Source organism: Callorhinchus milii, unplaced genomic scaffold (genome assembly GCF_018977255.1).
Source record: "Callorhinchus milii isolate IMCB2004 unplaced genomic scaffold, IMCB_Cmil_1.0 Scaffold1, whole genome shotgun sequence".
In the NCBI taxonomy this organism is placed as follows: Eukaryota; Metazoa; Chordata; class Chondrichthyes; order Chimaeriformes; family Callorhinchidae; genus Callorhinchus; species Callorhinchus milii.
In genome coordinates this window covers 95,350,880-95,365,384 of record NW_024704742.1, presented here as the reverse complement: position 1 = coordinate 95,365,384, position 14,505 = coordinate 95,350,880, and the positions used below count along the sequence as shown (strand labels likewise).

Below are 14,505 nucleotides of genomic sequence, written 5' to 3'. Positions count from 1 at the left end.
TAAGGACGAGTCAAAACAGGACAAATATTGCATCATTTTATTTTCATTTCAACACAAATGTGTCATGAATAACCTCAACAGAGCACTGTGAAATCTAGAGATTTACTGAATGAATATACTGTACATCTTGTTTTCAAACATAAATAGAATATTCTGAACTGGTAAGCTATCTACACTTGCAGTAGGCAATTAAAGCATGAACCAGACCATTATTCTCTATATAAAATAGCCCATCTGCCTATAGGATTGAACATAAATAGTATAAAAAGCTATAAATACTGAATGTCCTAACAGAATAGTGTTTCCTACTTCAGTAATGCTATATAAAGGCAGCCTGCAATACCACTACAACAACAACAACAACAAGATTCCATTTATAGAGCGCCTTTCACGTCAGGAGGACGTCCCAAGGCGCTGCACAGTTGGGTCATGACCCGAGCATTGGGGGAAATGGTCAGGGTGAGGGGAGGGAAGGGAGGGAGCGAGGAGGGGGGAAATGGTCAGGGTGAGGGGAGGGAAGGGAGGGAGAGAGGAGGGGGAAATGGTCAGGGTGAGGGGAGGGAAGGGAGGGAGCGAGGCGGAGGAAGAGAGTCGAGAGGGGAGCTGAAGGCACGGTCAAAGAGAAAGGTTTTGAGACCGGCCTTGAAGGAGGAAAGGGAGGAAGCAAGGCGAAGGCACTGGGGGATGGAGTTCCAGAGCCTCGGGGCTGAGAGGCTGAAGGCCCGACCACCGATAGTAGGGCGGTTGGGGCGGGGGACGTGGAGCAGACCGGAGCCAGAGGAACGGAGGGTACGGGCAGGTAGGTAGGGGGATAGTAGGTTGGAGAGGTAGGAGGGAGCAAGGCCGTGAATGGCCTTGTAGGTGAGGATGAGGATCTTGAAATCAATCCTCTGGGGGATGGGGAGCCAGTGGAGGCGAGCGAGGGTAGGAGTGATGTGGTCCCGAAGCCTGGTGCGGGACAGTACACGAGCTGCAGAGTTCTGAATGACCTGCAGCTTGTGGAGGGAGGTGGCGGGAAGGCCGGCGAGGAGAGAGTTCCCATAGTCCAGCCTTGAGGTGACAAAGGCGTGAACCAGGGTTTCAGCAGCGTGAGGGGTGAGGTAGTGCCGTAATCTGGCGATATTCCGGAGGTGATGGAAGGCGGTGCCAGTTGTGGTGCGGATGTGAGGGAGAAAGGACAGCTCAGGGTCGAACAAAACGCCGAGGTTCCTGACTGGCTTTGAGAGGTGGAGAGTGCAGCCTTGGATGCTGATGGTGTCAGCGCCTGAGGTGCGGAGGCGCTGACGTGAGCCAATCAGGAGGGCCTCGGTTTTTCGCACGTTGAGCTGAAGAAAGTTGTCTCTCGTCCAGGACTCGATGTCGGACAGGCAGGCTGTCAGGACATCGGTGGTCGTGGAGTTGAGAGTAGAGGAGGAAAGGTAGAGTTGGGTGTCATCCGCATACATGTGGAAGTTAACCCCATGTTTGCGGATGATGTCACCGAGGGGGAGCATATAGAGGGTGAAGAGGAGGGGACCGAGGACAGAGCCCTGAGGGACACCACATGAGACAGTACGGGGGGTGGAGGAGAAGCCATTCGTTGAGACGAAGTGAAGACGGTGGGAAAGGTAAGAGCTAAACCATTCAAGGACAGTGCCTTGAAGGTTGAGGTGGGAGGACAAGCGGTGGAGTAGGATAGCGTGGTCGACCGTATCGAATGCTGCCGATAGGTCGAGGAGGACGAGGAGACAGAGGGAGCCCTGGTCACAGATAGTCAGGATATCATTGGTGACCTTGACCAGGGCAGTTTCTGTGCTATGAGCAGCACGGAAACCTGACTGAAGGGGTTCAAAAAGAGAATGGGTGGAGAGGAAAGAGCGCAGTTGGGAGGCGACAACTCTTTCCAAGACCTTGGAGAGAAAGGGGAGGTTGGAGATGGGCCGGTAGCTTGATAGCTGCGACGCATCAAGGGAGGGTTTTTTCAGGGTGGGCGTGATGATGGCAGTTTTTAATGGAATGGGGACAGAGCCAGAGGAGAGGGACAGGTTTATGATGTCAGTGATGTGTGGGGCAAGAAAATCAGAGGACTAGACTCTTAAGTCTAGTCTCGTATATAAATGACCTGGACTTGGGCATAGGGAATACAATTTCCAAGTTTGCAGATGATACTAAGCTAGGAAAGTAGTAAATGGTGAGGAGGATAGTAGCAAACTGCAGGAGAACATAGACAGACTGGTAAAATGGGCAGACATGTGGCAGATGAAGTTTAATGTGGAGAAATGCAAAGTGATGCATTTTGGGAGGAAGGATGAGGAGAGGCAATATAAGCTGATGGTACAATATTAAAAGGGGTGAAGGAACAGAGAGACCGGGGGATTCATGTAAGTAAATCTTTGAAGGTGGCAGGACAGGCAGCTGTTAAAAAAGCATACGGGATACGAGGCTTTACATGTAGAAGTATAGAATACAAAAGTCAACAAGTTATGATGAACCTTTATAAAACACTGGTTAGGCCTCACCGAGAGCACTGTGTTTAGTTCTGGGCCACACTTTAGGAAGGATGTCAAAGCGTTGGAGAGGGTGCAAAGGAGATTTACCAGGATGGTGCCAGGAATGAGGGAGTTCAGTTACCATGAGAGGCTAGAGAGGCTACGATTATTCTCCCTGGAGCAGAGAAGGTTAAGAGGAAACTTAATAGACGTTTTCAAAATTATGATGGGATTTGATAGGGTGAACAAAGAGAAACTTTTTCCATTGGCGGGTGGGTCAGTAACCTGAGGTCACTGATTTAAAATAGTTGTTAAAAGAAACAGAGTGGAGGTGAGGAGAAATTTTTCCACACGAGTTGTTCGGATCTAGAATGCATTGCCTGAAAGGGTGGTGAAAGCCAATTCGATATCAACTTTTAAAAGAGAAGTAGATAATTATTTGAGGAGGACCAGTATGCAGGGCTTTGGGGAGAGAGCAGGGGAGAGGGATTGAATTGGATAGCTCTTATCAAAGAGCAGGCACAGACACGATGGGCTGAATGGCCTACTTCTGTGCTGTATAATTCTATGATTCTATGAAAGCAGGGCAACTTTCAAGCAGAGCATCAGCTTAACTCAAACATCCTCTCAGACTGAATTACTTCCCAACCTGCTGAATTCATTGAAAGGTTAAAAAAATACAAATATATCAGTATCTTTCCTGGGAAAAGAAGTTTTCACTTTTTTCAATCCAACCTGCATGAAGTGCAGCTCTATTTGCCTTTCTTTCTTACTACAGTAATCTCCACAAGCACTTTCTCTGTCTAAATAGCATGATTAGACACTTAGCCTGGATAATTAGGTTCAACCATAAATTGCTTCAGATAATCAACAAAATATAGTAAGGGTAGTCTCAGAAACCATACTGCAGATTTTTCCATCCTATTTGTCTGTACTCTCGAACAGCTGGAGGCCAGGAAAGATAATAGAAGAATGCGTAGAAGCTATTGTAATAGCTTATTATTAGTTAGCATCAATGTGAAAGAACAACAATTTGTAATTAAATTTTACCTTTCATGTAAGGAGATCATTCCAAAGCACTTTACAAAGATGGAGAGCCAGATTGGGAATTGAGAGGTAGAGGCGGCCAAAGTCTGAAAGCTTGTCCACTGATTGTGGGGCTGAACAGGCAGGGGCATAAAACAGACCAGAATGTGCAGAGTAGGGGGAGTAACAGGAGATCACAGAGATACAGTGGGCAAGACTGTGGAAGCATTTGAAGACAAAGACACGGACCTCAGAATTGATTTGTTGGCAAATGGGAACCAGTGGAGTTGAGTGAGGAAGAAGGCGATGGACTCACGGATGCTAGTGGGCAAGTGAGAGAAAGTGGGTTGAGGACTTCTGGATGATATGGAGCTTGTGGAGAGTGGAATTGGGGAGGCTGGTAAGCAAGGTAATGGAGACATCTGGAAGTGACAGAGGCATTATTGAGGGGTTTGACTGCATTGGAGTGAGGTAGTAGTGAAAACAGACAATGATGCTGAGATGAAAGAAAGCAAACCCTGGTCAGAGCCCAGATGGTAGATTGAAGGAGAGTTAAGGATCGAACAAAACACTGAGGTTTCAAAAAGGATCTATGAGTTGGAGTGAGCCACTGGGAAGGTTAATACAGTCAGCATCCGAGGTGAAGAGACGCTGATGGGAGCGAGCTGGATAGCCTCAGTTTTGTTGATGTGGAATTTGTGAAAGTCGAGAATCATTTGGGAATTAATGTACAATGTGCAGTCTTTCAGAACAGTCCCAGCGGCAAAGGTGAAGGTAAAATTGATTGTAATCCACATGCATATATATGCCTGTGGTTGACATCATGTGAGGGCAGGAAGAGAAGCCATTATTGGGAGACATAGTGAAGACACTGGGACAAGTAAGAATGATACCAGGAAAGTGTAGAGCCATGGAGGTGTACTAGGGAGGAGAAACGGAGAAGGATGGATGGTCAACAGCATCAAAAGCAGCAGCGAGATCAAGGGGATAAGGAGACACAGGGAATCTAAACAGAGAGGATGTTTCCAGTGACTTTGAATAATTGGTGCATATCACTACCTCAAGCTATATTTCTTCTAGTGTATGGGCAATGTTTGGACTAAGGTTTCATACCTATCTCAAAATATTGCACATTACAACAATAAATTACATTTGTATACCACATTTAATGTCGGAAGGATGTTCCAATGCACTGGACAGTCACGGATACACACCCGAGCTGAGGGTGGGATCAGTAGGGGTAGAGGGCAGGGAGGGTAGGGGTTGGAGGGTGACCAAAGTCTTTATTGAAGAGGAGGATCTTGAGGCGGGCCTTGAAATAATTTGTTGTTGTTGTTGAAGGAGCAGAGACGCTGAAGGCCCAGCCTCCAATGGTGCGGCGGACAGGGCGGGGGACATAGAGCAGGCCAGAGATCGCTGAGCGGAATGAATGGGCAGCACACAGTAAGAAGCGGCAAAAAGGTCTCAACCATATGCTCCGGGTAAACACAAATTGGTTGAAGACAGACATCATGCAGGTGCCTGGATGTGCTTGAGCACTTATTCCCAACGATGGAGAGCAGTTAGTAACAAAATCAATAGCATAGTGGACAATGTTCCAATGCACAATTCCAGTGACCTGATTGCAGGCTTACACTTCGTTCCGAACAAAAGGCACTTCATATGCCAGCCAGGACATCAAAGAGCACTGTTAACTGGAGGTTAGGCTCTTCTCTAGCAAAATCAAGTCATAATTATTAATCAGCTCCTAGCAATTAAATATGGGTAAACCTCTGGATATCATGACTCCCCCACCGTTTTAACTGGGGAATGATGTGTGGTCTGGAAGGAACAAAGCAGATGGTGAGAAAATAAATCAATTGAATTAAATAATAGAGGCGGGAAAACAGAGGAAAATAGGATGTCAAGGCATTAGTACCATTTATCTTGAAAGCTATGGGCCAGTCTGCAAACATATTGCTCCTGCTTCGAACACCTGCATAGTCAACAAGGATATGTAAGCAGTTTAGCTTCATACTGGGCCACAATATGCCATTGCAAGCCTTACACTTTTTTTTACCCAATATCAAATAAACATTGTTTTGCCACTTTCCCAACAATTAACCAAATGTTCCTCTGATTTTTATTCATTTACCTTTGAGGAGTCAACCAAAGTCACAACAGCACTTTTCAACAGAACCAAACCTTTAAGCAACCTTGGCACACTTATTTTATTAGCTCATTTGGTTTATTCTGTTGCAATCCTCTATATGTTTGCAACCCCTTGTCTTATTGTTCAGTGTATGCTTTTGTCACCCGGGCTTTCCTCTCTGAATCAAATATGAACCAGTTATTTTGCATGAAATGGAACAAAGGAAATGAGAAATAAAGACAGCTCCTACATCTATAGCAAGCTGGCACACAGCTTCAGGAGGGCTAAGCTGTTGAAAAGAAACCAGCACAAGCTGGATGTGTACGTCCAGCAATATTTGAAGCTTTTAAAGTTTCCTTGGTCTGTACGAAAAGAAATGGACAAAAGCCTAAATCTTCATTTCTACATCCCTGTTCTGTTCTCATTTCAGTTCATTATGCTGCTATGAGCAAGACTGTATTTACATACTAATAATCACAAATCGCCTCAAACTATTATTCATCAATTTAATTACCTTTGTGTAGTTTCACTTATGATTTACAAACACAGCATTTATTCATTGGAAAATAATCAAATAAAAGGAAAGTGATAATTCGTTGGTGCTATGCAATTATTTGCACTATCAGTCAAACAAGAATAGTTCTATAAACCAGAAATGAAGGCAAAGCTAACACAATATTCTCCAAATGCCAAAGGCAGAAATGCATGTTAGCTACAGACATTCCAGAAGTTGATTATATCCACAATGAAACTGATTTTCATATTCAGCCGTCTTGCTGAATGAGGATGAAAAACTAGAAGAGGTTGCTTCTAATCTCTCCATTGCCATCATAATGTCCATAATCACTCGCATCGACAAGAGCATCTTGGAGTCTATCAATTGATTGCTAAATTATAGAAAAGGATAATTCATCTGGGGAAAGGTATATTATTTTGGGGGTAGAATTGTCGAACAATTTTTGCCTTAAATCTATATTTTTGTCAACTTTTGCAACTGTTTAAAAGTCTATGAATACTGTATTTATACCACAGAGAGTTGTTATTTTGTACAGTGACAATTTTTATTCAGTTTGTAAAGGAACAGAGAACAGTCCAGATGAATGGAAGCTGCTATGTTCTTCACTAACCGCTTTCTCGTTTTTTATTAACAATAGTGGCATTACTGACATGAAGGCCTGAAGGAATTTCAGATCCTTGTATTTTGCCCCTTGTTCTCTCTCTCTCTCTCTCTCTCTCTCTCCCCCCACCCCCTCAATTTCCTTCTCTCTTCACTTTTTCTCTTTCCTCCTTTTCTCTTCGCTCTCTCTCTCTCTCTCTCCTCCTTTTCTCCACCTGATTTGGGGATAATTAATTATCCCTTCAAAATAAAATATAAAATAATAATAATTTTGTCACGGGTTGAAGAGGAAGGTTTTCAGGCGGGACTTGAAAAAGGGGAGAGAGGAGGGCAAGGTGGACGGATTGAGGGAGAGTGTTCCAGAGTTTTAGGGAGTAGTGACTGAAAGCGCAGTAAGCAGGAACCCGGTTTTTAGTTGATTGGCAGATTGCTTTCCGGGAGTAATAATTCCTCAAAAAAAAATTTGGTCACTCAATCCATAACTGTTTGTGGGACACCGCTATGCACAACTGGCTGCCGCGTTTCGCCTACAAAAAATACTCAATTCACTTAGGGAGTATATTTTGTGAAGCACTTTGAGACATCTCAATGAAGGGATAAGGTGTTCTATCAAAATACAAGGATTATTGTTATTCTCATCACACCACTATATATAATTTTACAACAGAACTTCACATAAACGGCTGAGATTCAATGTTACTCTTTCCTCCACTCATTCCTGCAAGAAAATAACTGCAATTAACCACTATTATCCCAGCAGTGCCACTGTTTACATGATACAGTTGTACTTATTATGACATGTCTTCAATAATGATGCCCTGTGATTTTGTTTACAGAAAATAAACTTTATAGGTGAAAATTAGCTGCACTAGGGGAAAAAAAATCACAAAAACCCCACCTTAGCAGAGAAAACTTGTCAGTGGCTGCGCTTGTCTTCCCTTTGGAAACGTCACAACTATTTCAAGCACATCTTAAACAAAAATGACACCTTGTGCCAAAAGCAAGTACCACAATGTTAGATGCAAAAATTCACACTACATATCTGGGTTTCGCCAAAAAATAAATTCAACAGCTTTCCTTTGGGATAAGGCTATAATAATAATAATCCTTGCATTTGATATAGTGTCTTTTCATAATATAATAATAAATTGGTCACTTCAATCAACGACTTTGTCAGACACTTGTTTGTGTGCAATTGACTGCCGCATTTCACCCACAAAATATAATCAATTCACTTTACAGTATATTCTATGAAGCGCTTTGAGACGTGTGGACGAAGTGATAAGGCGTTAAATCAAATGCAAGGATTATTATTATTATCGCATTGTTGAGACATCTCAAAGCAATTCACAGAATATTTTGTAAAGTGAATTGACAGTGTATTTTATGGGCGAAACACGGAAGCCAATTGCACACAACAGAGCGTGTCCATAACAAACCATCAGGGACTGAGTGACAATTTTTTTTGGGGGGAGGGATCTTTACCCCAGGAAATCGACTAATCAGGTTCCTACTTACTGCTAGTTAAACAGAAGCGTGTGGAGTAAGGAAACTTGCCTATGGTTTCACCCTGCCCAGAAATTGAACCCAGGTCCTATCACTTAGGAGGCGAGCGCGCCAACCACTACGCTACGGGACTCCAATAGAAAGTAAGTCTCTCTTGATATTTCCCCACTGTGCGCTTCTACAAACACCTAAGGCTAAAACTGGGCTGAGCAGGTGATTTAATAAAACACTGGGAAAGAATGCCAAAGCATTATTCACTAAAACAAATACAAACATTTTTTGTTACTATAGTCTAGTATGTAATGTAATGCAAAACAAATAAAGAATTTCATTATTATTTCTTATCAGCAAAACTTTTGAAATAACAAGGAAGAAAAATCAGCCAAAATGTTGTTCTCTGGACTAAATAAACATCAAAGTGTGACACAATAGCCATCTATTTCACAAAACAAAAGGATGTTCTTTGTTTCATAAGCACCATCAAACTAAACCACAATATTATCAATGACCTGGTAAATTGGTGGGAAAGGACTTACACTATTTGTTTTAAAAAGAATCAGGCATCTATTACTCTCATTTGTCACCTTGTTCAGTACTTAAGATGTTTTCTTCAATAATGTCAGATAACTGTTAAGCCATAAAGCACTCAGAGACATTCCACAGTGGCACCATGGCTGACTGGATGTCTCATCCAGAATACATTTATGAGCATTTGGTACCTGAATATTGATCTGCCAATTATCTTGGATGGACTGGATGGCTGGAGGCGGGGGTGGGGGTTGTGAGTGAAGGAAAAAACAGGATGAGCTCAGAGTGATAATATGGTACAGTACCATTAATCATTCATTCCAGGATGCAATGTTGCCTTGTTTTGTTGGCTCTGCATTTGGTGCCAAACCACATTCAGTTCAAGGCAACTTAAACACCCATGGCCAAATCTATGGCATAATCAATATCAACAGCAGAATGACATGGAGATGGGGCATGTTCTAATACACTCCTGCAGCAGCCAAAGCAAATCATTACAGGTGATTCCAAAGATCCATCCCATAAAAGGGAATTAGTTGATTACATTGGCTTTCAGTTGATATTGCCCAGCAATGCATCAGCTTTCTTAGGGAAGGACAGGCTCAGCTTTGATGGATCATGTGGTTTCCCTAGAAAGCCATAGAGGCACAATCAATTGGCATGTAAGACAGATAGCTGGAAAGTAAGGGTTGAAGGGATACAGAGAAAAGGCGGGAAATAGATTAAAAGATTCTCTTTGATCTTATCAACTATCGGAGCAAACTCGATGGACTGAATAGGCTCTGCCTGAATCTGTGCTTTTAAGCGCCTGATGACACAGTGTCTGAGATCACACAAGTTGACAATGACTGAAGAAGAGTAGGCTACCATCTTGGTGAGCATGAAGTCAAACAACATGTGATTTTAAACATCATTCAATTGATTGATTGATCAACAACAGATGTGAATTAATTCTGTATTTTATATTACTTCTAAGCAAACAATGTTACAAAGGAGGCCTACTATTGTTCTATCCCAGACATTAATAATTTAACATAAGTTGATAAGGTACCCACGCACATATAACAGCTACCAACAACCTGATTCCATTCATCGACTTCTCAATAATACAATTACTTTTGAGATCACAGTCCAGGCTGCATGTCAACCTCGCTCAGTTGGTAGTTCTCTCGCCTGTGAGTCAGAAGATTGTGGGTTCAAGCTCCACGGCCAGACTCGAAACTCGTACAGTCTCAGTTGATATTCTACGCAATGCTGGGTTGTGCTGTATTGTTGGATGTGTCATCCTTCTGATGAGTCGCTAAGTTGAGGTTCTACCTGCCTGTTCAGATGAACGCTATTTGAAAAGAGAAAGGAGTTTTTCTTGGTGTCCTGGCCAACAATCCCCGAAAAAAATGAATCATTCACTTTATGGCTGTTTGTGGGATATTGTTTATTTGCAAACTAGTTGCTGCATTCACCTACAAATTCAGTCACACCACTTTACAGTAAATGCTTTGAAGCAATTTGATACATTGCTACAAAGTGATTAAGCATCATGTCAAGCACAACAATTATTATAACTGATACACAGATGATGTTATAAACTGTCTTCATGTAATCTACAATCTAAATGCCTTGATTGTAATATATTTTTGTGATGTTTCTAGGAATCCATATTCCATGTTCAGTATAGCTAAACAACATCTCGATTGTGCAGAAAAACAAGAGATATGAGATATGAGCGTGTACTGTATTCCCGAACCCAGACCCCAGGTAATGCCTTCAAAGCAGTTGTCATTCCAAGCCTCAAAGTTTGCTCATCAGCTATTTGACAGATATATTTGCCTTCAGTACCTGGTACACAAATTACAGATCAACTGAAATTTTCAAAGCAGTAACAATCCTCTAAGACAGTCTTAGAGTCTAAGTTAAAGTCAGAGTCCAAAGTAGAGAAAACCCGTGTGCTATTCCTGCACTTTCTGCTTCTATTAAATCATTCCATAAAAGTGCGATGACAATAAAGTGATGACAATAAAGCAAAGATATTTATCCCATACTATTCAAGAAGCACTTATTTTTGATATGTACAGCACCAATCTGTGCCTAAAAAGAGATGGGCCTTGTGCAATTATTAGATGATCCTTATGGTTCAATTGAGACTTCTGAAAGAAAGCAGAGTGATAGATCTCTCATCTCAAAAATACTGGGAAAAAGGGTCTAGACTCAATATACTTGCTGACGAGGAATCCTCCAAATAAATTGGTCATTCTCTTCAAGACTGCTTGTGGGGCATGCTGTGTGTAAATTAGCTTTTGCCTACAAATACGCAGTCACTGCACTTCACAGAAATTTCAACCCCCAATTATCCTTCCTTCCCCCACATCCGGTCCCTTACCAGCACCGCCTTTTTCCACCTCTGTCGCATTGCCTGTGTCCGCCAATTCCTCTCCCCAAAAGCCGCTGAAACTCTGGTCCATGCCTATGTCACCTCTCGGCTGGACTACTCTTACACCCTCCTCGCCGGTCTCCCATCCACTACCATCCATAAAATCCAGATCATTCAAAATTCTGCCGCCCGCATTCTCACCCGCACCAAACTCCGCTCCCCGATCACCCCAGTCCTTGCCAGACTGCACTGGCTGTCTGTCCCAGAGAGGATCGACTTCAAGATCCTCACCCTCGTATTCCTGCACTCCTCTGTAACCCCCTACCTCTCTGACCTCCTCTCTCCTCAAAACAACACCGGTTGCCTTCGTTCCTTCAGGTCTGGCCTCCTCGTCCCCCGAGTCCTCCGCTCCACCCTCGGCGGCCGTGCCTTCAGCCACTATGCCCCGAGGCTCTGGAACTGCCTTCCTCACTCCCTTCACCTCGTTCCCTCCCTTCCCACTTTCAGATCTCTGCTGAAGACCTTTCTTTTCAACCGCGCCTTTGGTCACCTTCCTCCCCCTCCCCCTGGCTCGGCCCCAGGATCCGTTACTGTGAAGCGCTCTGAGACGCCCTCCGGTGTGGAGGGCGCTATATAAATCTAAGTTGTTGTTGTTGTTGTTGTAGGTAAGTGGGCTCTCTTTGGATCTGAACTGGCTTGGGATGTGAGAATTTAGTCAACCCTCTGATGTGGTCTCAATAGTCTGGGTGCTGAGCCAGGCAGGTCCACAGTTCACCAGCGCACTGCTGATGATAGCACATAAGCCTTGTTTATTGTTTGGTCTTGGATGGCAGACTAGTCGCTGGGGGCAGAGCTTCTTCCCACTCAGCTCCTGTTAATCCCGCAAGCCCAAACAGGTCCCCAAATCTTGGCTCTTGCTAGTCTGAGTCTAAGGTCTTCATAAATAGGATGCATTCCTCCAGGGAGTGAGCAGGGATTCCATTCCTGTACAAGGGTATTTCCACATGTGGGTGGAATGCATGCAACTCGGTTTGGTTTGTACATCTTTACGAGTAGAGATGAGTTTCCACATGTATCAGACAGCCACTGACCAAAAAAATCATTTGTGCATCAGCAAATTTTGCCAAAATTATATGTAGGCACTCAAACATGTATTTTAAATTCAGGATTCATCATTTTCACCAGAGGGTGCTATATGAAAACATACCTGTAAATTAAGCTCAAAAGACAAATTTGGAACGAATTCCCTGTTTCTCTCTCACACACAGAGAAATTCCGCTATAAAATATTATTGTTTACTTTAAACTGTAAGAACACAAAATTGCGATTTATAGGGAACCCACAAACGCTGCACGTGTGTGTGTGTGTGTGTGTGTATGTTTCTCACAAGGTAAACACACCAATACTGGACCACCTTCCTCTTCCTTTACGACTTAAAAACAATACCACTGTATCAGGTAAGGGCGAGGGCTGTGTGAACACACGCACTTTAAATCCTAAGCAGGTCAATTTGTCACAGTTTCAAGAATTCAGCATCACGATTCCTGTTTGAAACAAAGTGCAATAACAATTTGGAGTCGCAAATCCCTGACAACAGTTTGAATGGGAAGTACAGTACCCTGAGCCTCTACAGCCTATTGCTGTAACAGGACACAGTGTACACTTACAGCATCTTCTCAATATTACTCTCTATGTGGAAAGGACAGATTGTAAAGCAGCGGCTCTGATCACATTATCCTCAGCAAACAGAACAACACAAAAACCTTTTGCATAAGCAGCAGATTGGTACTGTACTGTACTGTACTGCACTGTACAAGACCTGAACAGGAAACCTCCCCATCACATTGAAGCTATTATCATCTGAGCTGGTGTGTGAGTGTTTGTGAGTGAGTGTGAGTTTGTGTGTGAGTGTGTGTGTATGTGAGGGAGTGTGTGAGTGTTTGTGTGTGTGTGTGTGAGTGTGTGTGTGTGTGAGTGATTGAGTGTGTGTGTGTGTGTGTGTGTGTGAGTGAGTGAGTGAGTGAGTGTGTGTGTGTGTGTGTGTGTGAGTGAGTGTGTGTGTGAGTGAGTGAGTGTGAGTGAGTGAGTGTTTGTGTGTGTGTGTGTGAGTGTGTGTGTGAGTGAGTGAGTGAGTGAGTGAGTGTGTGAGTGTGTGAGTGAGTGAGTGTGCGTGTGTGAGTGAGTGAGTGTGTGAGTGTGTGTGTGAGTGTGTGTGTGAGTGAGTGTGTGTGTGAGTGTGTGAGTGAGTGTGTGAGTGAGTGTGCGTTTGTGTGAGTGTTTGCCTTTGAAACAAAACATGAAGCCCAAACAGCCTGGGACCCTGTACCTGGATGGCACAGGGCAGCTCGGTGTCGTCCAGCAGTCTGATGGTGCATCTGATCTCCTGGTTCAACGACTTGACACTTGCACTGCGAAAGCGGAGCATTTTCATCCTCTCTCTTTGTCCTCCTCTCTGCGGTGAATGGAGAGGCGCTTCTGGGGATCCAACACCAGCGGCTCTCCAGCAAACCGAGGGGTGGGGAGGGCGGGATATCACTCCCTCCCGCTGCCCGGCACCGTGTGGGGGGGACAGCAAACCCCAGCACATGGGAGCCGGAGCCGGACTGCGTCAGGCGGTGTCCAGAGGCTCTCTCTCCCCCTCTGACAGCCTCACACCTTCATTAACGTTTACACCGAATGCACAGAGCAAAGGCGTCAAACTCCAGCGGCAGAGCAGCGCCCGAGTGCCTCCTCTCCTCTCCCCCTCCTCCTCCTCTCCTCTCTCCTCCTCTCCTCTCCTCTCCCCCTCCTCCTCTCCCCTCCTCCTCCTCTCCTCCTCTCCTCCCTCCTCCTCTCCTCCCTCCTCCTCTCCCCCTCCTCCTCCTCTCCTCCTCTCCTCTCCCCCTCCTCCTCCTCTCCTCTCTCCTCCTCTCCTCTCCTCCCTCCTCCTCTCCTCCTCTCCTCTCCCCCTCCTCCTCCTCTCCTCTCTCCTCCTCTCCTCTCCTCTCCCCCTCCTCCTCCTCTCCTCTCCCCCTCCTCCTCCTCTCCTCCTCCTCCTCTCCTCCCTCCTCCTCTCCCCCTCCTCCTCCTCTCCTCCTCTCCTCTCCCCCTCCTCTCCTCTCCTCCCTCCTCCTTCTCTCCTCCTCTCCTCCCTCCTCCTTCTCTCCTCCTCTCCTCTCCCCCTCCTCCTCCTCTCTCCTCCTCCTCCTCCTCTCCTCTCTCCCTCCTCTCCCTCTCTCCTCTCTCCTCCTCTCCTCTCTCCTCCTCTCCCTCTCCTCTCTCCTCCTCTCTCCTCTCTCCTCTCTCCTCCTCTCCTCTCCCCCTCCTCTCCTCCTCTCCTCTCCCCCTCCTCTCCTCCTCTCCCCTCCTCCTCCTCTCCTCC

General features: G+C 44.8%; 1 protein-coding gene across 2 annotated transcripts in view; it reads right to left on the bottom strand.

Moving 5' to 3' along the window:
- Positions 1 to 13,878, bottom strand: part of frmd3 (FERM domain containing 3) — a 110,082-nt gene extending 96,204 nt beyond the window's left edge. For both annotated transcript variants that reach the window (XM_007906830.2, XM_007906829.2), the window contains exon 1: positions 13,471 to 13,878. In XM_007906830.2, coding sequence (XP_007905021.1) covers positions 13,471 to 13,731 — 261 coding nt within the window. In that variant the 5' untranslated portion in view covers positions 13,732 to 13,878. The remainder of the gene's footprint in view (positions 1 to 13,470) is intronic.
- Between the last annotated feature and the right edge of the window lie 627 nt (positions 13,879 to 14,505).